Source organism: Diadema antillarum, unplaced genomic scaffold (assembly GCF_040938485.1).
Source record: "Diadema antillarum isolate AM-2024a unplaced genomic scaffold, OU_Dant_1.0 seq00001915_RagTag, whole genome shotgun sequence".
NCBI classification, from domain to species: Eukaryota; Metazoa; Echinodermata; class Echinoidea; order Diadematoida; family Diadematidae; genus Diadema; species Diadema antillarum.
In genome coordinates this window covers 136,220-162,543 of record NW_027272578.1, presented here as the reverse complement: position 1 = coordinate 162,543, position 26,324 = coordinate 136,220, and the positions used below count along the sequence as shown (strand labels likewise).

At 37.3% G+C, this 26,324-nt stretch overlaps 1 protein-coding gene across 1 annotated transcript; it reads right to left on the bottom strand.

Annotated features, from left to right (window-relative positions):
- LOC139713153 (uncharacterized) lies at window positions 1-24,532 on the bottom strand. Its single transcript, XM_071624903.1, has 26 exons — window positions 24,407-24,532; window positions 22,975-23,100; window positions 21,273-21,352; window positions 19,972-20,083; window positions 19,156-19,352; window positions 17,659-17,755; window positions 16,841-16,935; window positions 15,950-16,064; window positions 15,393-15,500; window positions 13,956-14,143; window positions 13,199-13,319; window positions 11,829-11,915; window positions 11,163-11,223; window positions 10,040-10,153; window positions 9,478-9,591; window positions 8,779-8,897; window positions 8,125-8,359; window positions 7,410-7,556; window positions 6,586-6,699; window positions 5,743-5,799; window positions 3,938-4,054; window positions 3,404-3,531; window positions 2,645-2,849; window positions 1,620-1,763; window positions 707-1,038; window positions 1-186 (listed from the first exon to the last, which is right to left on the bottom strand). The coding sequence occupies exons 1-26, from the start codon at window positions 24,530-24,532 to the stop codon at window positions 1-3; spliced, it is 3,525 nt and encodes a 1,174-aa protein (XP_071481004.1).
- Between the last annotated feature and the right edge of the window lie 1,792 nt (window positions 24,533-26,324).

The window sequence follows — 26,324 nt, the reverse complement described above, 5'->3', positions numbered from 1 at the left end:
CTATGCAACCTCCCCGGAAAGATAATGGGGACGTCTGAGTTCATCGTCAGGAAAGACGTATCCATGGATACGTTGCCTCCATTGGTGGGGCGTGGTTTCCTGATCAATCTGACCCAGGTTGCGAGAGGATGCATATGGCGTTGCTCTCTTGTCTGTGCGTTCGACTGACCGTTGAAATGGTTGGGACTGCATTTTGAAACAAGATAGGACAGATGCTAGTTCTTGAAGGAAAAATCCCATTCAATTACGGATTTGGGAGAAAAAAAAATCCCATGCCTACTGCCTGACTACAGTATTTGATAATGAAACATGAAGGCAGAGTTTTCGATTATGGGTGTGAGTGTGTACGTGCGTGCGTTATTTGGATGAAATTCATTAACGTTAATTCAATCACAGTACAGGTTTGCAAATAGATCGGTTCTGTAATGTACTTGTACTCAGATTATATGAATGCTTTTTTTACGCAAAAGTTGACCTTAACCTGTTAGAAACCTCAAAACTTGCCGGAGGTTTGCCCTACCTATAGCAACAGCTAAGTGAATTCCTAACTATGAAACCTAATGCGACGGAGCAGTTTAATGAAATGCTTCGTACTGTAGGCTCTATGAAAAGAAAGATCCATGAGTCGTGGCCTCTGTATTACAGAAACGGTCTACTCGTCTTATATAGTCTCTGAATGATGAATGTTATTAATATGGGAAGTTACCAAATCCAAGTGGTGGTTGGAAACGAAGCGTTCTTGCAGTTGCCGTCCGTAGTAACCAGCAAACCAGTTCCTCGTAGTGATATTGTCAGAGTAATCATTTTTCCAGACGCTTAGATGAGAGCGATGTGTGCCACTCTTCCCACCAATGACGTAAGGATAGTGGGAGTGGTCGTTGTTGGTAGGTTTCATTCCAACTGGTTGACGTGTTGGCCCTTTCTTAGCTCTGAGCAGAGCTACGTAGCACGATGAGCACAATGCGACGAAAAGAATAGAGAACACGCCTAAACCGACAGCAAGGGCGATGATGAGCCCCGCAGAAGGTGTTCTTGATGCTAAGAAGGAAGAGATAAATAGGCCAGAGAGGTTATCAGGTAGCCTCTATTCATGCTATGATTATCCGTATGTAATCGATGACCATATCCAAGTGAAAACGATTTATTATGTGTGTATGTCTGTGTGTGTTGTTTGTGTGTGTTTTCAAGTGTCTGTGTGTATCATGACTGGGCCGGTTATGAAAGACGTTTACACGTCAGAAAGAACAAGCTATGTAAAAAGAATTTCTTCTGGTGGATATTCAGATGTCTTGTTGACTCATGTCAATAAACAAATCAAAACAACAAAAACACTTGCTCGTTAGTAGGTTAATGTCCTGCAAAGGCCATAGTGCCATCTAACATTGTCTAAGTTAGAACTAAAAAAAAAAGTGATTGAATTATATATGCTCATGTGACTCTCTTTATTTCTAAATCCCTTTCTTATTAAATTCGATGTTTTCAAAGTTTACCAAAGAGCTAAAAACATCTAAGACACACCCGCACAAAACTCGTAGACTGAAATTGATATTAGTTTCATGGATACGAATTAGAATAGTGCAGTGTTCAATTAATGTCAGCTGAGTTTCCATCATTCTTACTGCAGATCCTCCCGGCAATGCCCGGGTCTTGAGTCTCGTCTAAGAACCCATCTAGGCAGTGGCACTCGTACGTTCCCTCCTGGTTTAAGCATTTCGCATTTGGTGAACAGTCGTTGGTCGATTCCGATGAACACTCGTCTAGGTCTGCAAGAATAATAATTAATAAGAGAATAATCTCGAAATCATCGGGCAACTTGTTGAGATTGAATATTTTCATTTTTTCTTTGATACTAAGTGTTTATTTTATTTTCTAAAGATCAATGTATTATGTTTGTGTTATCTTGACGTACGAATTTGACTCAGGAATATAGTGATCATGGACTTATGGACTTTCCGTTTGTCTTTATAATAGATTCCATGTGTTTGTTTGTTTGTTGTTTGTTTGATTGCTTGTTTGTTTGTTTGTTTGTTTGTTTTAGATCAAATACTTAAGATCAGTTTACTTAGTTTAATGTGTTACATTCTTGTACCATAATGGTTTACTAGTGTACCTTCATGGATATACAAAGGTCTTTGCCTCAAATAAGCACGCATGCCAGCTATCCTGAGGTGTAAACATCCGTTTCTCATATACCAGCATCAAGTGAATTTAATTTCCATTACAATTGGTGCATGCATACAAATCATGAAGTTGGGGAGTTCCATGATTGCAGCCTTGTAAAGAGTGGTGTAACATCGTTCCCATAGTGTTGCGATGCGAAGTTCATCTTGAACCAATATAATAACCTTATTTCCTCCTCACAGGTAATTTTCAAAAATGTTAACCCTGCTGACATACAAACAAATGAAAAATAAAAAAAAGATAGTAAAGCACAAACACATGGGGTTCAAAGAATCATTAATACTAACTTGGAAATTATTCTCTACATCAGTTTAGGGTAACTCAAATAGCGTTCATGCGAGTCAGTTTAATGGTTTAACGGGGATATAATTATTTCCTTTATACTTCTATGTGCCACTGTCACTTTTTCACACTCTAATAACCATACATTTTCTGAACTCAGTATAATATTATCAACATTTACCTAACACTACTAGCGTTGAAGGATCCAAACCGATTGAAATGTTTCCTGAAGAGATGTTTCCTCCGCCCAGTCCCGTCTGTAGCATACTATTTACATCATTTAGAGTCACCTCCTGGTCAACCTCAAGTTCGAAATCAGCGACAACGCTGCCCTGGCGGAATCGAGCAGAGCGGATACTACGAAGGAACGGGAGCTGAAGCAATAACTACGTGGCAACGAAATGAAAAAAAAAATTGACATAAGATTCTTTTGAAGGAAGAATTATTACATTTCCTACGTCCATCGCAGAAAAAAAAGAACATGTGGAAAATAACAGTGAGCTATGCTGGAAAAGCGAAAAACAAACACAAAAACAAACAAAAGAAATATCGTAACGCTATCATAGCAGAAAAAAAAACACGTGGGAAATTACAGTAAACTATGCTGGAAAAGAAAAAAAAAACTAATAACCCTGTCGTTAATCAGACGATTTCTTGGTACACAATATGGGCAGACAGCGGCAGAAAAAAAAATACAATATAAAATAAACAACACAAAAATGAAATATACTCAAAAGCACGTAATATATACTGGGAAATGCTTACTACTCTATCATCAAGTTTAGGATCATCACCATGATCCTGATATCGCCAGCATTACGACTATTAAAAGCTGTGATTGCATGTTAGTTGCAACTGGATCAGAGAAGAACACTATACGCGTGAATGACATGTAAAGGTATATTAGTGCATACTGTCTTTTGGATCTGAGTGTACTCACCAGATATCGGAATATCCTGAAAAGAGCTTGATATTCTGAACTTGTGACATCGGTCAAAGAAACGGTGAACTCGATTGTTCCACCGTTCAAAAGAGTGATAGTCAAACTGCCCAGGTATACGTTTACAGCTGAAAAAAAAAATATGCACACAACATTTGCGTATTTCATTTGTAAATGACACATTTCTCACACTCATTTTTATAAGTAAAGAACATTCTTTTGTGAACATTTCCTACTGAATTCACCGCAAATCAGGTTTATTGTTAATAATGAGACATGATGTATTACTTGTAACATAGAACATAAATGTGCTCTGAATCCGTTTGATCTTTCTTTTTATGAGTATGGTATTTCTTAGTGCAGAATTTAAAGAACAATTACTGCAAAGGAAAAGTATTATGAAAACATAAATCATCGTTAAGAAAAATGAAACCCCCTGTAGACATCCTAAATACAAAACAATGATTTTACAGTCTCGTCAATGATTTGAAAAAGTTAGATATGTTATGAAAAAAAAATCCATTATATACTTACCTTCGCATTCATTATCCGCGTTCTTGGCGTATCCAGCCTTACAAACACAAATTTCCTCATCACTGCACTCTTCGCGCACATCACAAAGAGATTCGTCAATTGCACAAGTCACTGGTTCTGGCGGGTAATAAGTTATCAAGTTAATTGGCATGAAAACCTGCTCACTTAATTAATACAGTGACTGGAGATAGGAAAGCAAAAAGCGGTATCAAATAATATTACATCATTATAATAGCATTGTACTGTATCACATTATCATTCCTGACATTCATAATTGAAATAAAAAGCTCACATTGTTTTAAGTTGTTTACCCCCCCCCCCAAAAAAAAAATAAAGAAATAAAGAAATAAAGAAATAAAAAATAAAGAGAATTTCCTGCTTGTCAAAAGACAAGGCTCGAAAGATAGAACGTAAGCCTTACCCTATAATTCTAACACTACCCCTAACTCTTATCCTAGCCCTATCCCTGCCCAACCCCTTACCCTTGCCCTAACCCTAACCGTAACCCTGACCCAAACTTTTTGCCTTGCCCTTATGCAGGAGGACGAATGTGTAAACTATAAGAATCATGAAAAAAAAGAGCCATGCGCATTACTCATTTTTTTTTTTAGGTCATGCATGTTTTATCACAGATCCATTAAGTTCTTCACACATAGAGTAAGAATCAAAGAGGGTTTTTTTTCAGTGTGCGTCTCAGTTGATTCGGAAAGGATCTCGTGGGCAGCCACATCTGGTCCTTAAAGGACAAGTTCGCCTTCATAGACATGTGGGTTGAGTGAATGCAGCAATATTAGTAGAACACATCAGTGAGAGTCTAAGGAAAATCCGACAATCCGTTCAAAAGTTATGAATTTTTAAAGTTATGAATTCTTAAAGTTTCTGCTAAGTCATGGCTGGATGAGACTACTATAGCTTGTGATGTCACATGAGTACAACGGTATAAAGAAAGTATAAAGAAAATTCACCTTATTTTCACTTTTCTCGCATAACAAAAGAACACTCGACTTCTCTCCTTCAGAAGGCAAGGGGAATAACATTATCCTTAACATACTATATCAGTAACAAGTCCAAGAAATCCTCCTGTATGGTACCTTGACTTTTTGTTTATTATCATTATGCCTTCGTTCTTTGTCACAATGATTGATTACCTGTCATGTGCAAAATCAGCCATGAATTATTATGAATCATGTGTTTATTTCTGACAGTGATCAGAGTTGATTATATTGTACCATACAGAACAATAAAATGAAATGAAATGAAATGAATGAAAATGTGCACTTTATTCAAAAAGTAAAATTTTGTGAAATTCTCTTTTTATTTTCGTTATATCGTACGCATGTGACATCACACACTGTAGTAGTCTTCTCATCAAGCAGTAATTGCGCAGACACTTAAAAAATTCATAACTTTTGAACGGATTGTCGGATTTTCCTACTAATATTGTTTCATTCACTCAATCCACATGTACATGAAGGTTAACTTGTCCTTTAAATCATGTTGAGGAATGACCTGATCTAGGAGGAAAGACTCGGATTTGCCATTTGCAGCGTGTCAAGCAAACCTGCGTATATCACCAACGGAAAACCCGGCCCCTTCACATTTTCAAGTTTTTATTTCGGGGTCCCGATTTCTCAAAAGAAAATAAACGTCTTTACCACACAGGCTGCCATGCTCTTATGGTACAAATCAACTATATAATCAATTTCAACTCTTTATAAAAAAGAAAGTGCCCTGATCATGTTACCTACCATTTTGACACCTATCTCCAGAGAAACCAGATAAGCATTCACAGCGATAGACGTTACCAACACTACGGCATACCCCACCATTCTCACACGGGGCGGAGTCACATTCATCAACGTCTGCCAGAAAAAAAAAATATTTAAAAACAAGGTTTATATCAAAATAATAAAGCCCAATAATTCCAAATGGTGGAATGTATACGACGTTCAGCTATACTTTACGCTTCTTGCACAACAAAACTTACTGAATCTGTTTAACGACAAAATTGGCATTTCATAGAGAGTGAAAACAGGATGGAAAGGGTAACGACTGAAAAGAACTAGATTTGACTCCCACTGCAGTGATAATCTCGGTATTATTTCCACTCAGTGCAATGCTTACCTTAATGAAGAGAGCAAAATTATGAAAGTCGGGCATAAGACTGGAGAGTTGCATTTCATTGCATATTCTACGGAAACAACTATCAAGATTGGAAACATTCATAATTATCATCATATGTATAAGATAAAATTTTGGTAGACTATACACTATCCTTCGCTTGTAGGTCACTATTGCTAAGTTATCTAATATCTTCGATGATTCGATGGATAAAATGCATTTTCATCATGTCGTTTCAAAGGAAACTTTAGACACTTATTTGTTTGAAGTTAGATGGGAAACCTGTGATGACAGAATTATCTGGTCTCAATTTCATGGCATTGCGTGATCGAGACAATTATCAATGAGATGGTGAGAATCTTCGAAAGCCATGATATTTCAATTCCGAGTTCGAAATATCTACATTATTCAATTGTTTAGTTAATCTTACTCTGTTAAATAGATTCAAATTGACCAATCATTTTAGGTCACAATCCTGCACTGCAAATAATTCAATAACAAAGTAGTGGTAAACGAAGAGCCATTACCTATCTCACACGTAATGCCTTCAAATCCAATGACACATGAACAAAGGTAACCGTTGATATCGTCCGTACACGTTCCTCCATTAGTGCAGGGGCCACTGCTGCATTCATCTATATCTATTTAATCAATTGAGATATCACAAGTCAAATAACCAATAAATCGTTTCACAGCAAGGTAATTTTTTGAGAAATAATCGACTGTGTATTTGTATATCTGATTTGAAAATGCCTGTCGCTTCTTTGGAGAGTCAGCAAAACAGACGAATAGAGCAAACAAGCGTGGAATAGAACTACAGTGTCACATGGTAAGTCTATAATTTTTTAATTAATGCGTAGGTTTATCGAAGCCATGGAGTGGACTCTATGTCCTATCCATGCTTCATGGAGATTTGCATATTCTCTGTCACAGACGATTGAGTGCAAATTAACTACTGCATAACATTACATTATGACCCTTTTTAATTTTGCCTCATGCCTACGTGTTGCCTTGCTTTGAAATAGTAAAAGTAAGTAAAAAGCGAGTAAATGTTATTTCTTCAAGGGAACTATAAAATTCTTTATGTTTGAAAGTGCATAATGTGGATCTTCAACCTCAACTTTAACTGCGGCAGTTTTCTATTCTCGTCTTTACAGTATTAAAGTGTGTCTTTGTAATAAAAGGCCTAACTCTCTAAATGTTTACAGGAAAAATTTCTTCTCTCACGTCAAAACTGTTTTCATGAATTTTACATCGAAATCTTTATTGCGCATTTTACTGCGTTCGTATAGCAAAACACAAACAAACAAACAAACAAACAAACACGATGCTATGATTGCTGCCAACTCACCGATGCACATTCGGCCAGGAAGAATATCGGCCGATGCCCCGTCAGCATAACCTGGAAGACACGTACATGAATAACTCCCGTCCGTATTGGTGCACAGTGCATTCGCCGAACAGTCGTTACCCCCTTCGTCCTCGCATTCGTTTGCATCTGCCAAAGGTCATAATTTTGAAATTTGCCGAAAGATACAATTCAAAGGTATAGCGTATGACGTTACATCCCTCTCTCTCTCTCTCTCTTTCTCTCCCTGTTCCTACACACACACACCACACACACACACACACACACTGACTATGTACAACCAAGGAGGTACTATACTTGCCTAGTACCTCCTTGGTACAACCTACATGAGTAGAGTGCACATTTATAATGTTTGCGGAATGTTTCACATAAAACAAGACTTCGTTTAGTGTTTCTTGCTTTTCAGACTGTGTCATCACAGACAGAAGAGTAGCCACATTATTCATACAGAGCATTTGTTTCAGGCCCTGAAGGCTAACGTAGATTCAAAAAGAGATGAATCGACCCCAAATGAATCGACCCCAAATAGTTTTAAGGATTTTATTTCTGACTTTGTCATTGTGACCTGTCCCAGTACGGGGCCTATACCAACTCTTGAATATCCTCTCTGATTGCCAACAGGATTACATACGGGTATGAGTCCCGCTAAATACACATATCTTGCAACTATATCTGAACCAGCTTGAATATGACTAACCCTGAACGTAGATTTCATCTGGAATGAGTTTAAACGTTTGCTGTCCTGAATCGAGAATGCCGTCGTCTCCAACTCCAGTCGTCATCGCAGTCATGATATCTGTCTCATTCTGCGTGGAGTTAGCTTTCAATATGATGCTCACATCGGCCTTTATGCTGCCGTTGTAAAAACGCCTGGTTACCACGTCTACAACTGCTAAATTCAGGGAGCTGTCTTGCGAAATCACTTGGCGAATCTTGAGGGGAAATAAATTTCAAACCGTGAGACAATTTCACTGGTATTTTTACAAGAAGTCAAAGTTTCCGCTCTTCATCCTATTTGTTTAGACATAAGTACCAGTAATTACCAAGGTAATTGTTTTAAAATTGCACTGTGCCTTTTAAAGCCCAAATTCTCTACAGATATGCGTTTAAAGTTGCCGTTTTAGCTTTGTATACCTGCTATTAACAATATTGATATCGTAATGATGTACCATGCTTTTTTTAAACCCTACAGTACATTGTATTTTTATTTTAGGCTTATAGTGTAATGGTCACTTTGTCTAAAAAGTCAAATTGCTCTCACAGACCGGATCTGTTTCTACAGCATTTCCACTCATTACGTCCTCCTATATAAACCTTGCCTCTGATAATTCCCCACGATCTCAAAATTTACCTCATACTCAAGTCCTTCTCTGAGGGTCTCGCCATCGGCATCGTTGAGGGATTCGCTGAATACGGCTCCCTGGCCATCTATCTCCGTTAGTGTTAGACTCATGAGATACTCGTTCCCGACTTTTTTTTTTTTTTTGGAATAAGAAGGGAAGGTGTAAAAATGATAAATGTATTACATGTATACTTTAACATATTTTGTGCCATATGTAGAGAACATACATGTAAGGCCTATGCACTATTGTATTATTTGTATGCATCATGTACATTTATCAAAGACCTAACTTTTAATCCAAATACAGTGAGATAAAACAAAATCAGTTCAACACGATTTGCGATCAGTCATTTAAGGATGCTTCCGTCTAATTTTCTTTTCTCTCTTTTGTACACAACAAAATCACGTTTATCAAAAGTGCGTAGAACTATACCTCCTTGCTAACAGCATTGTCAACTATTCACTTTATTGTTCCTCTGACCATCTCCTTGAAGCTTTCTTGGGATGACTGCATGTCCCGGAGGCAGGAAGACGTAATTATGGTAGGGCAAGTGTCTTCGCCTACTTATACATGCAGTCAGTAAACTCTTCTTGTGGCGTGGTGCACTTCAAAACAACAACTCAATTTCAAGAAAATAGTACGCCGTTTATACACCACCATTGAACATTGTTCATTCTGCATGATAATACGTACATTCAAAGACTTACTGAGGACACAAGAGTCACTGTCGTCACGAATACGGTCACGTGCACAGACGCACTCGTTGTTCTCACAGACTTCGTTCATTGAGCATTGGTCGTTAGCGCTGCAGGCCGTATTCGCTGGTGGCAGGTTTCACGGAGGCCAAGAAAACATTTCAGACCATTATTGTCAGGACAACAATTTTTAATGTCATACGCAAAATGTACATATAGTGCTTAGTGCAATTTGTCTGAAAATGATTTGCATTCCGACTTACGATAACCGCAATAGTTACCATCAAATTTCAATTCGCATAATGCTTGGTGTTTGGTTGTTGGTTTTTTTTTCATTGGTTTTGGTTCAAGTTTGAAAGACAACAAATTTCGGTGATGTTTACTTTTCGTGCCATCTATGCAAAGGACGTCAACATTGTACAGGCAATCTTAACCAGAACAGAAAAATAGAGTAGCTGGTGATGAATATGATGAAGCAGTAGAAGAAGACAAGAAAATAGAATGCGAACACGAAGAAAACGAAAAAGAGCATGGATGTAGACAGTGGTTATAAACGGTTCCTTTTGCTCCATACCGTGCTCACAAAATGTGCCCGCAAATCCTGGAGCGCACTGGCAGTAGTAGCCGTCTGTGACATCAAAGCAGACGCCATCGTTCACACAGTCGTGTGACAGGCACTGGTTGCCATCTGTGTATAACAAACAATACGTTCATAACGATAGTGTCAAGATTTGTAAAAGTGGTAGTACCTGTAGTATAGTTACTGTAGTAGTTACTGTAGTAGCAGTAGTGTCAATGATAATGATAAAGTTTGTGATATCGCTGACAATGATGATAGCAATGAATGAATTACGCTTTTCAATTTAGTCTTCGCCAAGCTCCTTAAGAGGGTCATTTCACTTTCCCTATACCCTGGCAATACCAGTTAACCAAAATTTGAATAAGAGAACCATATTTTGAGTGAAACAGCTCGTCCAAAGATATTCGCCTCAAGAAGTAAAAACTCAGAGTTAGATTGTTAGAAGCACAGATTTGAGAGAGCGAAGTGTCATCCACTAAATCCAATTTCGTATACTGGACTGGGCGTAATCGCTCACTGCACTGGAGAAAGGGCGTTCTTCTACCCCCCCCCCCCCAAAAAAAAAATGATAATAATAATGAATAAACAACAAGGATTCGACTGGACGACGAAGCTATACGGAAGACACAATAGGTTACTGAGAGTATATCAAAGTAATGGTTGTTTTGTGCACACCAGGGGGGCGTTTCATCAACGAGTTCGTCGGAGTTTTCACCGACAAATTTGCTATCAGCCAATCAGACCAAGGATTTCATTAGCTTTTAACAGTTGTCAGTGTAAATCCTTGCGTCTGATTGGCTGATAGCAAATTTGTCGGTGAAAACTCCGACGAACTCGTTGATGAAACGCCCCCCAGGAAACACAACCATGACATAGCAATATGAAATACAACTATACATGGAGTCTGAGAAAATAAATGAAGGGCTTAATATACATCGGACAGGATTACTATCGCATGCAAATCATGAACTAAGAATTCACTTGGCAAGTCGAAATCAGTCAGTTGTTTCTTTCTTTAGGTTTTTTTTTTTAAATCGTATTCGTATTGTGTGTGTGAATGTGTTTATGACTGTATTTTCTTGTAATATACAAGTATGGTGTGATTAAGAGAACTCACCTGTGGGACCGTGGCAATAAAAATCGATAACTGTTTGATTCCGTGGCTCGAATACGTCTACCTGTTTATGGACAAGATTTATCAAACGTAAAGTCAGCGAAGTTCCAGATAGTCTTTTTAAAATCTTATTTGTGTTTTTTTTTATCTCATTCGTATCAAGTTGTGCATATTCGTCCAAAAATAAGAATGCAAATTTGAACCTCTGCGATGTGAATCTCCCATTCTAAAGCATAAAGGGCAGACGGCAGTATAATGATCAAAGTTATGAGCGTGATGATACAATTGGATTTGAGCCATTCAAATTCTAATCAATATAGGCGTTATATAGGAATAACTAAAGATGTAGAATGGGGACTTAGTGTGGACTGTCACTTAGCGGTTCGAGTTAAATGATCCTTTACATTTGTCTATTTTCGTTTATCAACATCATTCTGATGTGAATGTGTCTTCGACTTTTAATCATTTTTACCGGTATTGTGGTTTCAATAGAATTTTCAGTTTCTCAGAATTTAGAATAACGCATTCAAGAGTGACGATCTTAATTATCATACTTAAATACCAATATAACACATATTCTTTTGTGTAATGTATACAGATACGAACTCACGTGTAAAAATAATCACACAAAATAGAGAACACCGATTAAACAATATTACGTCACATTACCTCAAAGTAAGGGCAGTAGTCGCTCAACTCAAAGCCCCCGTAATGACTCACTGCTGATGCATCAACATCCGTGATCTCAGCAAAGTACTGAACAAAAAAAAAAAAAGAATGCAATGATCAAATTATGACCTCGTGTTTATTTTGTTAGTTTAGTCTCCCCTATGTTTTTCTCTTTTTTTTGGCGGGGGGGGGGGGGGGGGGGGGGGGAGTGGTGAAGGGATCGCCTGACGAAGGAACGATGTGAATTATGAACATGCCAAATTGCATTCGAGGGAGCATGAGGCGAAGATGGAAAGTATCAGATTTCATTTCAAATGTCATTATACACATATTAGACCCAATAGCTTTTCTAAAGAAAATAGATAGGCCTGAATAAATAAATAGATAAATAGGTGAAAAAAGCACAGTGGTCCAAAGGCAGTAGTATGCATACGAAAAGAAAGAGCATCACGGCTGAGTAGAAAAAAGAAGAAGAACAAAATAAGTCTCTGCGGCCATTGTATGGAGATACAAGAAGCATGCACTTTCACATCCTGCGCATTCTTTGTAACAATTCTTTTGATGGTTCAGCCAGTGTCGTCTTGACCATTGACACGATCTGACATAATTTAAAAATGAAGCAAAAGAGAAATGATTACAAAATGACAAGATCATTAAACGTAATTATATACTAAAATTACATTGAGCACAGGATATTCATCCAAAAAGTTGGAAAAATAAAAGGAAATTGAATGTCGCCCATGCACTCTTGCCCTACCCTGCTGAAATTTTGAAATATTACCTTTAAAATCATTAACGCAAACATCTGCTTATACCGATACTGCTTTACAATATTTTGGCGATTTAACCTCTGTGGGAGCTATGCGTTAAACTGAATGATGCTTTTAGTTTGAAACAGGTGTGTACATATCTTTGCAAAATTTGGGCACTCAATTATTTTATTCCGTTATAACTTGGGTGTACGGGTAGATGACTTGCAATAATCAGAAATAGTCCTCCAATAGAACTCGTATTCAAAGAGGCTACCGTTCTTGAATAGAGCTTTCTTCATCGTATATCGATTTATATGAACCATTATTCGCCTCAATCGAACAACGATTTAACCTCTGTAGGAGCTATGCGTTAAACTGAATGATGCTTTTAGTTTGAAACAGGTGTGTACATATCTTTGCAAAATTTGGGCACTCAATTATTTTATTCCCTTATAACTTGGATGTACGGGTAGATGACTTGCAATAATCAGAAATAGTCCTCCAATAGAACTCGTATTCAAAGAGGCTACCGTTCTCGAATAGAGCTTTCTTCATCGTATATCGATTTATATGAACCATTATTCGCCTCAATCAAACAAGAAAAGAAGACTGACTCGCCTGGAAGAGGATCGGTAGTGGTTCCCCGTGCGAGAAGAGCAGACAGCTGGCTACATCCACACCCTCAGAGTGACAACTCATTTTGGCGGGAATGTCGCACCAGGGATCGATGGGCTCCCCGCTACAGGTCAAGAAGGAAGGAGTTGATGAGGACAAAATAATCTCCTGAACTGCCTACACATAGGGATGGTGGGTGGCGTAAGCTTCTTTGACAATATTTGAATAGGGTTTTGTTGTTGTTGTTGTTGTTGTTCATAATGATATACAGAACATCAAGTAGGTCTCCTAATAGGCAGGATTAAGGTGAGCCGAAGTTTATGAAGTATCATGTCACAAACACAACCTACGAATTAACTGGCCAGTAAAAGTAAATTTCGTGAGTCTGTCCGTGACGAGCTTGAAGACAGTCCCCATACATGCAGCCTGAGTATAGAAAACGTAAATCATGGTGATATGGGTAAAGGCATAAAATCTTTCAACACAAGTATTCGGGCAAAGCAGTTGTGGTATGATCTTGTGAGCGTCAGAAAATTGAACGAACAGATGGCAGTTGAAAAATGGTGAATTAGGGCTGGTACAGAGACCAATCGAAATACAGCAATATGGGGGTGGGAGATAACCATGGATAAGAACACTAGATGGCGCTGCTGCGAAAGTTTACAATCCTTGAATATAATATGGATGAGGACGGTACTTGTCAAAGTCCTGCAAGGCAACAAGTTTTTAGACCTTTGACCTTTGAAAAAGGAATATTTACCTCGCTCTTCTGGTGTCGATCCACGATTTGCAGCTCCTTTGTACAAACTCACAGCCGAGCCCCTTACCCCATTGCAGATCGTCAGCCATCTCGTAGTCGGGTTCGTACCAACCTGTGTCCTCCATCAGGCCCAGAGTTATCCGGGAGAACACCCGGGAAGGTGTGATGAAACCGCTCATTGATTCCGGCTGTCATGACCCGGAAGGAAATACGTCAGATTAGTGACATACCGTAAACATGCCGCCGTGTCTGAAGACTTACTTGAGTACCGACATAATCTTTTCCCCTTTATATTTTACCCCATTCCTATATTGAATCTGTATTGACACCCAGTGTTCATTCATCTGTTCATTTTGCATATTTTGATGCTATAATAATCTTGGCAACTTTTGGCAAGATTTTGTTTTTAGGGAACATCCTTTGATACGGAGGATGTCGCTTTTTTTTTCTAGTTTTCACTTTTTCAATGACACATCAATTTTGAAAGTATATTCACCTCGATCGTCCTACAAGAATAATCGTCTCATTTTAGACACGAAAACACAAAACAAATGATCAGTCATCTATTAATTATCATTAGTTTTTCAGGAGAGGGAAATGTTTTATAAATATCATTTAGCTTGAAGCAGCCAACGTGTCTGTAATCTCCAGAAGGCACTACATAATTATTATAATTAAACACACAGGTACCATCGTACGGACACTGGCATATTATTGATTTAATGTTGAGCTCCTTTTCCAACTCTCGCTAACATTTTCAGTTCTTTTTAGTTTAGGTAACATTTCATGTTACCGCAGAGTCCCTAATTCACAAACTTGTGACATCGAGTTCAGACATGTGCAGCTCAATTCAGAGAAAAATAACGGGGAAATATTCTACATTGTTATCATTATTGCTTTGATCGCACAATAGATTGTAAATTTCACATAAACATGATAAATTAATCTAGTACTCATCACAATGTATCGTTACCATAAGGTTCATTCTTGTTGTTTCTTCTGTGTGATTAACACTGCCTTCTTTACATTATTTTTCTGTTGCAAAAGAAACTCAAGCAAGATGTTATCTTTTCGGAAGTGAAAATCGATTTTGATTTTCATTTTGAATTGAGCACCTAGAATAACACATAATAGGCACACTCGTCGAAACAGAATAAATTCTAACACAGTACAGAGATGACTAATGTAGAGTTACCTTTTACCAAGCGATGAATTCGTGATAAGTTTGTCCTGGTGTCTTTAACCTTTTATTAGTGCCTCTCAGATTCTGTAAGATCTGATAGGCAGTAATAAAAGGTTAAGATTCAAATATCATTTTTGGATCTTACAATCATCTGAAAGAGATTATGGAGTTGCTGTCTTTACTAAAGAACGTTTCCGCATAAGTTTTAAGAAATATCAATCAATTCCTCCTCTTTTTGTTTGAAATCAACCGACCGCCAGAATTCTCTTCTCGAAGTGAGCTAGGGCGGTGCCAGAACCTCCTCCATCTTCTAGTTCAACGCCTTGTAGTGTGGGGCATTCGAAGTGAGCTCGTGCTTCACGCTGTTGAACAAAAAGATAATAAGATACTCTAGATAATTTATGTAGACAAATAGATCGATATGGAAAAAAATGAGGGAGAGAGAGAGAGAGAGAGAGAGAAGGAGAGAGGAGAAGGAGGGAAGGAGGGGGAGAATTCCAAAAAAGGGCGCATCTGGATGGGTTTGGTGTAGAAAAAAAATATTTCTGATAAAATCCTGCACGATAAGATGACCCTCTAATTTCACGATTTACAAAGAGGTTTCTTCCTTTTATTTGTCTCGGTTTCAGACTGGTTCAATTCTCTCCAAAAGACTATTTTAAATGTGCGGAGAGAACTGTCATTTCTTTTTGTCAGATGATCATATAAATCTTCATGGAGAAATACAAGATTTCACTCTTGACCTATATTGGTAATTACAGTTTCAAAGATTAGAAGCAAAGAAAAACGTCTGAAAGAAAATCCAGCTTACCAGCACATTTGGAAGAACTAGGACCTGTACTGATGTCGTCATCGACCCCGTGCTGTGTTCCCACTCCAGCTCAATTTCTTGGACTACCTGCTCGCTCCAGACGTAAAGACCGGTACTTTGGAAAAAAGAGGGGGTACTAAAATAATCTTGTTTTCATTAGTCAAACAGAAACACCGACCACATAATATTGCTTGTATATGAAACAAGTGGTCAAAGGTTGCTATAAGATGCCATTCTATTAAAAAAAAAATGTAAACTTGCTTAATCATTCATAAACAAAATATTGTGATATGAGATTTACCGTAGCCTAAGAAACAAAAGGGACTGGAGTGGTAAATATTATATCTTGAATTTTACATTGGAGGGCAAAATTTGATGGTCATGGTTCAAATAACTGTTAATTTCACCAAACATATGAATGCTCAAACGCCAAGCAACCTCACATTAACACATCTTGATCGTTTTTTTCATCATGAAAATGGATATTATTGTTTATAAACGTCCAAAACGATTCCAATGTAATAAGGAATTTATTTAAAGAAGGAATCTGTTAAGATTTAACTTTTGATACACACTCTACCTTTGTTAGACTATTCTTCCATATGAATATGTTCTTCGCAATCACAATAATTGAATGATTGTATTTTATGATTGTATAAGGGAGATTCACGTGAGACAGTTGGAGTAACTTGGAGAACAAGATATGGACCCATAAACGAACACGAAATGTAGTATTCAACAAAATGCTCGTGTTCGAACTAAGATAGACATGCTATACTCACTTAGAAGCACTCAACGTGTTACTATTATCGCTATAGCAACAATAAGCCTACATGTACAAAAATAAAAGATCATTTCTGACCCGGAATTTTCATCTCCTATAGCACTCACCCAGTATCGAATGTCGGCAAACCGTCGGCATTTCGCGGAGTCAGTGGTGCGCCATCAGCATCACGAAAGAAAGCATATAATCCGGTTGAAAATCCCTAAAAACAAAACAAAACATTCACAGAGAGAAAAGGTGAGAGAAATGGAAAAAGAAGGGGGATGATAGAAAGCTTATAAAGAAGGAGGGGAAAAACAACAACAGAGACGTACTCGTCTCAAATATGGAAGACGATTGAAATAAAATCATTGTTATTCAGATTTTCGTAGGAAATAACTATTTCTTTACTATCGTATATCCTTTTGCCTCAACAAAATGTAAAATGAAAAATGAGAAGAGACTAATACGTTCGTGAAAAGTTCCAAGGCATGAAAAGAAGAGATGCGACCGGGCAACTCAGATTTTCTTTAAAACTTTCATTACACTCAACAACAACAACAACAACAACAAAACCATATAATTCATTTAAGTAGATTATAAGAACTGCAAAATCAAAGCAAACACAAACATCCTTTCTCGTGGTGGCAGACGTTATTCATCAGCACCTGGCCCTGGTAAGACTGACTTTTGCTGTCAGTATGCAAAGTCACACTTATACACTTTGCTAAAAAGATTGAACGTTGTCCATTACAATAAAATATTTTTTATGGGGTGGGGTAAGAGCTGTCTTCTTTATTCTTATTAATGACCAAACTAGTTTTTACATCACTATTTCCCCATTTTTATTTAGGAACACTTTTTTCCAATGGTATCGTCGTTATCATGGATATGAAAATTGATATACAACGTACAACGCCTATACACTACACGGAGTAACTCTTACCAAGGCGTGAAAGATCTCATGTTGAAGCGTTAGAGAGAGTCTGTCCGGTTCCAGGCGTAGGAGATCCGGGCAAATATTGATGAAACCTGCCAATGGCCTGGTGATGGAGCAATAAACATTACAGTGAATACCTTTCAGATATTGTTATTGAAAGTCGCGTTGGGAAAAAAGAAGTGTTTTTTTTATGTTACCTTATGAACAGAAAACATATAAAGACATTAATTTGGTTTTAGTTTGCAATGTATACAGCTTACGGCTTAAGTCTATTGTGAGTCAATGTAACGATGCAGATGTTGATTGTTTCGTTTTTCCCCATTCTAGATATCTTAGATACCTTTCATCCAGCTATTATATAAAGGAGAATATAGGTAAGTCAAGTGAAGAATATCCTATCTTTTTTTTTTAATTTCCTTCACAAGGTTAAATATATCGCGATTTCATAGAAACTACTTAACATTGTTCAGGGACTCGTGAAGCATCTTATTCTCTTTTTATCTCGGCACACAAAAAGGAAAAATGTGGCGGGATTTACCGGACTGTATTCCCTCCATGGTTCTCGATACCTACATATTCCTGGGATAAAGATCATCCACGGAAAAAAGATATTCAATAAAAACAAAGAGATCGTGGTTTGCTTTTTTGACAGGATGTCTCTTGTTGGAGGGATTAAGTTATGGCCATTGTTTTGATTTTGCCTCTGATGGCACAATATCATGGCAAGTCAAAAGCCCTTTTTACACTTGTGTTTCTTAACCGCGTACTTTCTCTGACCCAGGACTATCTTTAGTCCCGTACCAATTTTTTTCAGCTTTTTACACTCGCCAATAAGTCCCGTACTAAGCTCTTGTCCGGGGCTAAGGAGAAAATTGACCTTTTTACACTCGTATTTCTTAGTCCGGTAATTTCCAAACCACTTGCATATTCATGATTACGCTGTGCACTGTACACTGTACTTCGTCTCTGTCGCTTAGCCCCGGATTATTTTTTTCGTTCTGTTTACACTCGTTTGCTTGGCACCGCAATTGCGGGGTTAGCATCACAATTGCGGTGCTAACCCTGCTATTTTGCAGGGCCAGATAGTACGGGACTATCGGTGGGGCTAGCCCACTTTGGCAAAAACGATTGTAAACAGAAAGTGGGCTAAGGAAAGTCCGGTACCAACGGTGGGGCTAAGCCCCCCCCCCCCCCCCCCTCCCCCCTTAGCCCCACCGTTGGTACGGGACTAAGCAAAAATTTGCAAGTGTAAAAAGCCCTAAAGTCAACATAATAAACCGTGCGGGCATCAGTGTCAATAAATGTGGATTTTAGAGCTTTAAAGAATGCTATTGTCTTCACATAGGCATCATAGGGACAGTTTGCAGTATACGAGCATGAACACACATCGATCTTGCATGATACATGATTACATTTCCTTTGGGGATTTCTATTAAAACAATGATTGAAAGCAAAATCGTGACAACACACATGACGTGGACTTTAAAAGAATTATTTACATACCTGTCGGTGTCTTCGTCAAGATAGCACGCCGAGGCATAGGCGAGAACCTCCGACTGGCAGGACTCGGCGATCGATGCCACGGACATGACAAAATGGACGGCCTCCTCTAATGGTGATGTTTCGGGTGTTGAGCCTCCGATCGATCCACAGTTGAAAAGCTCCGTGCCATCGAAATTGGAATCGCATAGGTAACAGGGCTGCCATTTGGATATGAATACTTCAAAGTTACATCGGGATGTTACAATGAAGAATACTTACAAAAACTTCGTAACATATGAGCAGACAAATATTTTGGAACCCGCGCATTATCATGACTCTGATCTAATAATCAAGACGAACTGTAAAATAATGTACTTTGGGGAAAATGAAACTCTTGATCTCTTTACTATGACGCCCATAACATGATTTCCAACTAGAAAACTTTAAAAACTCATCTTCACATACAATGTATTTTCCAAAGAAGCATTTCGCTTCCATTCTGTATGATTGGAAATTATCACTAAAACTGCATTCATCAAACAAAACAAAATTGATGCAAAGAGATCTGATTACCCTTCGTAACTAAACGTTGCGACTTCTCTCTGTGAATCTCTCACGAAGAGGCAACAAAAGTAAATTTACTTAAAATATACACCCACATACACCATGTACACACAAATACATACACACACACACACACACACACACACACACTTTAAAAAGTATACGAACGCAGTGCCGACACAATCATAAATGGTAAAGCTATCTTAACAACTGGAGACTTTCTGACAGATGACGTCACTATTCAATAGTGAGGACAATTGTTGCTATGGTTACCTCAGTGAGTGCGTCTGGTACGTAGATGTCTCCGCACACCGGCTGATAGCAGCCGCCGAAAAGACAGTACTCGTTCCCGTCGTCGAACGGCAGTCCGATTACAACGCAGTCCCTGTATTTGAAAACAATGCCGATTTCTATTTGTTTACTTTTGTTTGTTCCCGCTATTTTTATTTCCGGAAGCTGTCGTTTGAACGCTGTCGACTGTACATGGAACCTACTGCTTTGGCAAAAAAAAAATAAATAAAAAAATCAAGAGTTACTAGCTTTTGTTAAGAGACGATAATGATATAATTTTGCTCAGACTTTCAATAGCTTTGATTCGAGAGAGGGAAAAATTGAATTTTCACTTTCGTCTCTTATGTTTCCGTATACTCTGAGATAGCTGTCGGTCGTATTAATATAGATATTAAAATGTTTACTGTTGAAACCTTTATTAACGTACGTCAAGATCTGTAATATTGCGTAGGATATGTCTTGAGAGTCATCATATCAAATTGAAAGACTGTTGGTTTGCGCTCACGATTTCCACTAATATTTATTCAAACAAAGGCTTACCACATCGAAAGCTTTGTAAACATTGTTGGTCACGAATATCAAATATGGAAATCAAACGAAATAATGAATATGAAGCTATCAAAACACTCAGAGTGATTTTTTTTCAGAAGCTGCCATGTCAGAAGTCTACACAGAGATTTCGCGTCACACAGGAGAGAGAAATGCAAGGGCTCATTCATTTTTGTGGAAACACTCTGAAGTGATAAGGCGTAGACCTACATAGGCACATTGTAGCAGTTAATGATGTTAACAATGCTAATAATTCCAACTCTCTTATTTATAATGATGATGACGTAGAAATCATCGCATCAGCTTAAATTGCCTTTAATTTTATGACTGTGCAAGGATTTTTTGAAAAGTCCGCGTTTGACGAAGGTGTAATCATCACGATTACTCGACTGACTTTACTCTATCCATTAAAATCAACTTTAATATGACATAGATGCCAAGTTCAAAAAGATTTTGTGAGTGAGATTTTCATTACTCAACATCTCGGCGCGCGCATGTACGTGAGCTGGTGCATACTGGAGTGACTGTTTTTTACTTATTTTGAAAGACAAAAGGGAATTGATATGCCTTCAAATGCAAGCTATGCTTCCAATGCGTGAGAAAAAACGGTGTCATGCGTGAGATCGTGAGACAGACCCTAAATGCTTGAGTCTCACTCACAATGCGTGAGACTTTGTAGCTCTGATATGATAAAGGTGTAATTAGCATTGTACTGACACTGTACTATAACTTACTTGGGAAAGAGAAAATATCCAGGATCTTGTTTGACTGACAACGTGCGAGAGATGCGATCTGTGACCTCAGCCATGGCGGTCTGTAAGAATGCACGTGCGAATATTATTTACTCTTTACAATATGATAATAGGTACGATACTTTTCGTGCTCCTTTTAGCAATTTCTTTCCCTAAACAATCAAGATAAATGTGCATGTATTATGATTACGTATGAACATACACACACACACACACACACACACACACACATATATGTATATATATATATATATATATATATATATATATGTATATATATATATATATATATATATATATATATATAAATACATATATATATATATATACATATAATATTTATGTATGTGACCGTGCACCACAAAACGAACAAAAAGTCGCACACACTGATTTTGTGTGGAGACTGAAAATAGGTGAAATGGGTCAACCTAACCCATCTTGACTTTTTCGTATTTTCTGAAGGAGTCAGTCTTCTTCTACATTATGTTACAATTTGGGATTATAAAATGGGCAGGAAAGTGTGTTTTTTAGCAGTTTATCTTGAACTCTCTTTGGCAGAATAGTGTGATAAGGTGTGTTTTTAGAGTCCCCTTTTCTTTTCTTAAAAACCTTGAACACACTCTTCACTTTAAACTCAAATAACTTTTGAAAGGATGATGTTACTGCTTTGAAAGTTGGCATCAATTATGAACAGAATGTGTTGATACGGTACTCTTAATTTTAGTTCAATTTGGTAATCCCTTCATTGTTGTTACTCTGGTGATTTACATCCTGTTTTTTTGTCCCATTCGTTGCACAGCCAGCACGGCTTGGTACAGATTTAACGCTTGAATAGATACCAGCTGGATACTGCACTTCAGAGCCTCTTTTCTCAGTTCACACTTTTCCTGAGTATGTGTTTTCTTTCCAATATTAAGATATGTTAGGAAAGTCCGTCTGATTTGAGTTATACATCATTTTAAAGCTTAAAGTCTGCTCTTTTAGAATATGTTCTTAACTAAAATTTCATGTCTGGCGACGTTCTGTGCGTTTTGTGATGCAGGGTCACATAACATATAATCAAAATAGGAAAGTTCTGCGTCGGTGTGTAGTAAATAGCTATAAAGAGTAAAAACAGTCGTATAACACCGCAGGAGCCATTTTTTTGTATATATTTTTGATATAATATATATATATATATATATATATATATATATATACAGTTTGTATTATGTATGCATATATACCTTATATAATGTATACGTATTAACATGTAGGGCCTACTACGCTTTCACTTTCATTGATAGATAATACGTCATTCCTATGATTGTTCATTTTTATTTGTCTTCAGAACTTTTGTCAGAATCAAAAGTTTTGAAAACCGATGTACATGATCTGGTTGTACACAAACTGTAACCCCTGCAGCCATTATGATGTTCGTCTATAAACATAATCAATTGCTGAGGAATGGTTGCTGTTTCGTAAAACAAACTTTTCATTTTTGCCGTTAATAGGTATAATACAAGGCCTAGAAGTTACTTCTGTCGCTTATATGAGCTGGAATTAGGGTTCGGATACATAATCACTTGCAGCAGTCAACTTAATCTTAATTTGAGAATCAAGCTGTATTCTTTTCTTTCTTTCTTTCTTTTTTTGTTGAGCTGTGCTATAACAATGACGTGAGTTCAATTTCCATGCAACTCACCATTATTTCCTCTGAATTGTCGAGTGCAAGTATGGTGTCGTCAAAGTGAACATGGAACTGCATTTGCTGATTAGTAGACAGTATGCGGGGAGAGGTCTGTGGTCTTTGTACCTTGATTCTCTTTGACTAGACAGTGATAAAGAGGAGAGAACTGATTACCTTTTATTACTGATAGCATTGACGGCGAAAACATAATAATTTTATAGTGATATTGATTATCTATACTCATGAAGGTACGATATCTTTGCACACAATGTATCTTTCTCTTTTCTTATCTTATAACGTAAAGCATTAATGGTATGTGTCTGTGTGTCTGTATTATTATAACATGATAATCAGAATGGAAAAGGGAAAATACAGGTCACAATTCATCACTGATTAATAATTATTTGAGTGAAATGATTTTTAGACTATGAAGTGAGGGGTGTGGTGATTTGAATACTTTGAAATCGTTGTGATTATCATTTATTTTTTAAATGCCTTCGAAAGTGAGGTGATGAAAGGTATAAGCTAGGATTTTTTTAATTTATTTATATCGACAAGTTTCCTTAGCACAATATAGCAGCTGTTATCAGTCTTAATTGTTGTCCAAACTCCTCTTACCTATTCTTATGGCATGTGCGCGTCTCCTCTCCACTAGTATTTTCATGTACTTTAATGATATGGACAGATTATAGATGATGATAGTAATGACATTATGTATAGTTGTAGGACTGCAATGGCTATTAGTAATCGTAGCAATTTGGGAGGAAGAAATTAGCGTTATGATAAGAGACAATTTTGTTATCGCTTTTCCATTATCATAGATTATCATAGCTTTAAGGATGATTATCGTCATCATTATCGTTATTCTGCATACATGAGGTCTAATGCAATGTAATCTTAAACATGTTAAATGGAGAAATAGTTTTTAGAACTCCTGTGCCGTCCGATAACGACATTATAGAAGGCCTTTGGAGGGAGCTTAGTGATAAATTAAATCAAAAGAGCTTCGTGACCAACAAATTCATTTGATTATGTTTCACAACTGAAGTTACATGGAATCTCAGCATTTTTATTCCACATCTTCATAACATGATATTCAACAACTGCATGCCTTCCACTTTTCGCTGCTCTTTCTTTTATTGCGATATTCTTGGGACGGCTGGATCGTTTTTACATCTGATAAGTCGAAATGTGTATAAGCTATAGATTATTGAATTCTTTTTGAATTGAAACTTATTGAATCATCTTAGATTGTATGGTAGGCCTATCATACACGAGAATTCATATGGGAAGTCTGTATAGACGAACGTATCAAGGACAGAGCCGAATCATGATTATGACATTTAATACTCTGTTCGTATAGGACAGCATTAAAGTGCAGTCCAGAAATCTCGAGTGTACAGCACCATGTGCAGAGATTGGGAAATCAAATGTGGTAAAAACTCACCGCATCTATCAGTGTTGGTTTGTGGTAGCAACTCTGACTGTGTGACTTGCCAGTTGCAAGCAGAACAACTACTGCCACACAGCAAATTGTCCCCCAGCATTTCCGTCCAGGCTCCGTACTCATCATCGTGTAAAATTTTCCCTAAACCTGCTACAGCGCCTCCGTCCCACATGTGAATCTTCTTGTATAGCGTCTTTCAAACCAATAGAAACTACACTCGTTCACACGAGTTGTCGAAATCATAGGTGTTGTTCTGATCGCCGGAGGTGTTTTATGACGATATTCATCGACTCTATGATTATATTCTCCTTTGTGAGCTAGTAACCCATACACCCCTTCAACTTTAGATAATGGTTGCAGGACTTGGGCTCAAGAGACTGTTAAGTTTTCCCACAAAAGATCAGCAAGGTCAATAATTCCACAAATTCACTTTGAGCGTCCAATATACATGATGACTTTAATCTCTATTCTTGACAGTTCGCTTTACATACCATCAGACTTGTAGCGTGGGCGGCGATTGTCGAGCGGAATAATATGCCTTTTATTATCAATATTTAGACTTCAGTCCTTCTCTTCATAAAGACATGTAAATAGCTACGGCTCGTTGAACCCAACCATTTCTATAGAAAATATCGTCAAGTGAGTACGCTGCTGCTTACTCAGGGATTGGTCACGACAAATATGGATAAAACCTGACCTAAATTGAAACCCATTAAATTGTTATCGTCTTGCAAAACCTCGCCCTGTCATGTTCATTTTGGTGTCTCAACTTCCGAGGTTTGTACGCTACTCTAGATTGTCAGACGCAACTTTTGATATTTTCGAGATTATCCTATCTCACTGGCATCTTACGTTGTCTTGGAACTCTTGGTGCTATGCTATTCAGAGGCAGGATGTAACATCATTCTGTCGAAACGTCTTCTTTTATAGTTGATTTCTTCTATTCACTTTTTACCTCTTCAAACAGAACAAAATTAAATGAGAACATAAACGAAAAACATCATGCAGTCATTATGTACACTCGAAGAAAAAAAAAATGATATATTACAACATCCCTCGTATATTTCTAACACAATGGAAAGGAATGCAATTCTCCTATCTATAACTAACAATGAAAACAAGTTTAAGCCTAAACACAAACATGTCATTCAATCGAAGTGATGTTGAAAATATTGTTTGCACTGCAAATTTGTGATTGGAAGGCGATCATGCTGGTATTATGTGATCAGGAGAAGAAATTTGGATGGCTGGTTTGTTCTTTGACTTTGTTTCTCAAACAGGAATGAATAGTTATAACAAGCAGGTACCGAGTTGTGGAAGATGCTTCCTGAGCACTTCTTAGATAGATGTAATAGATAGATAGAAAGATAGATAGACAGATAGATAAATAGATAGATAGATAGTATAGATGTTATATAGATAAAATTGATAGATAAATAATATAGATGTTAGATAGATAGATAGATAGATAGATAGATAGATAGATAGATAGATAGATAGATAGAGAAATAGAGAAATAAATAGAGTAGATCAGTACATAGATAGATTAGATAGATAGATAGATAGATAGATAGATATTAGATAGATAGATAGATAGATAGATAGATGAATAAATTAAAAATAAAGTCATAGATATTATAGACAAAAAAAATATTTTATTGAGGTATTCATGTCTCGCAGTCACAAGGTGAATTACACAAAAAATTATATCGTAAAAAGAGACATCAAGGATTACAAAACAACTATTCATACCAAAAAACAAAGTAAAATACAGGCATAAAAAACGAGGACTTATCAGAGGACATGTAGGAAGGGACGGAAGAGAGGAGAAAAGAGAAGGAAGAAGAATTGAAGGTGTATGACAACAAAAGGCTGAGTGAGCCGAATATGAGAGAACAATCAAGGGGAAGTCTAGAGA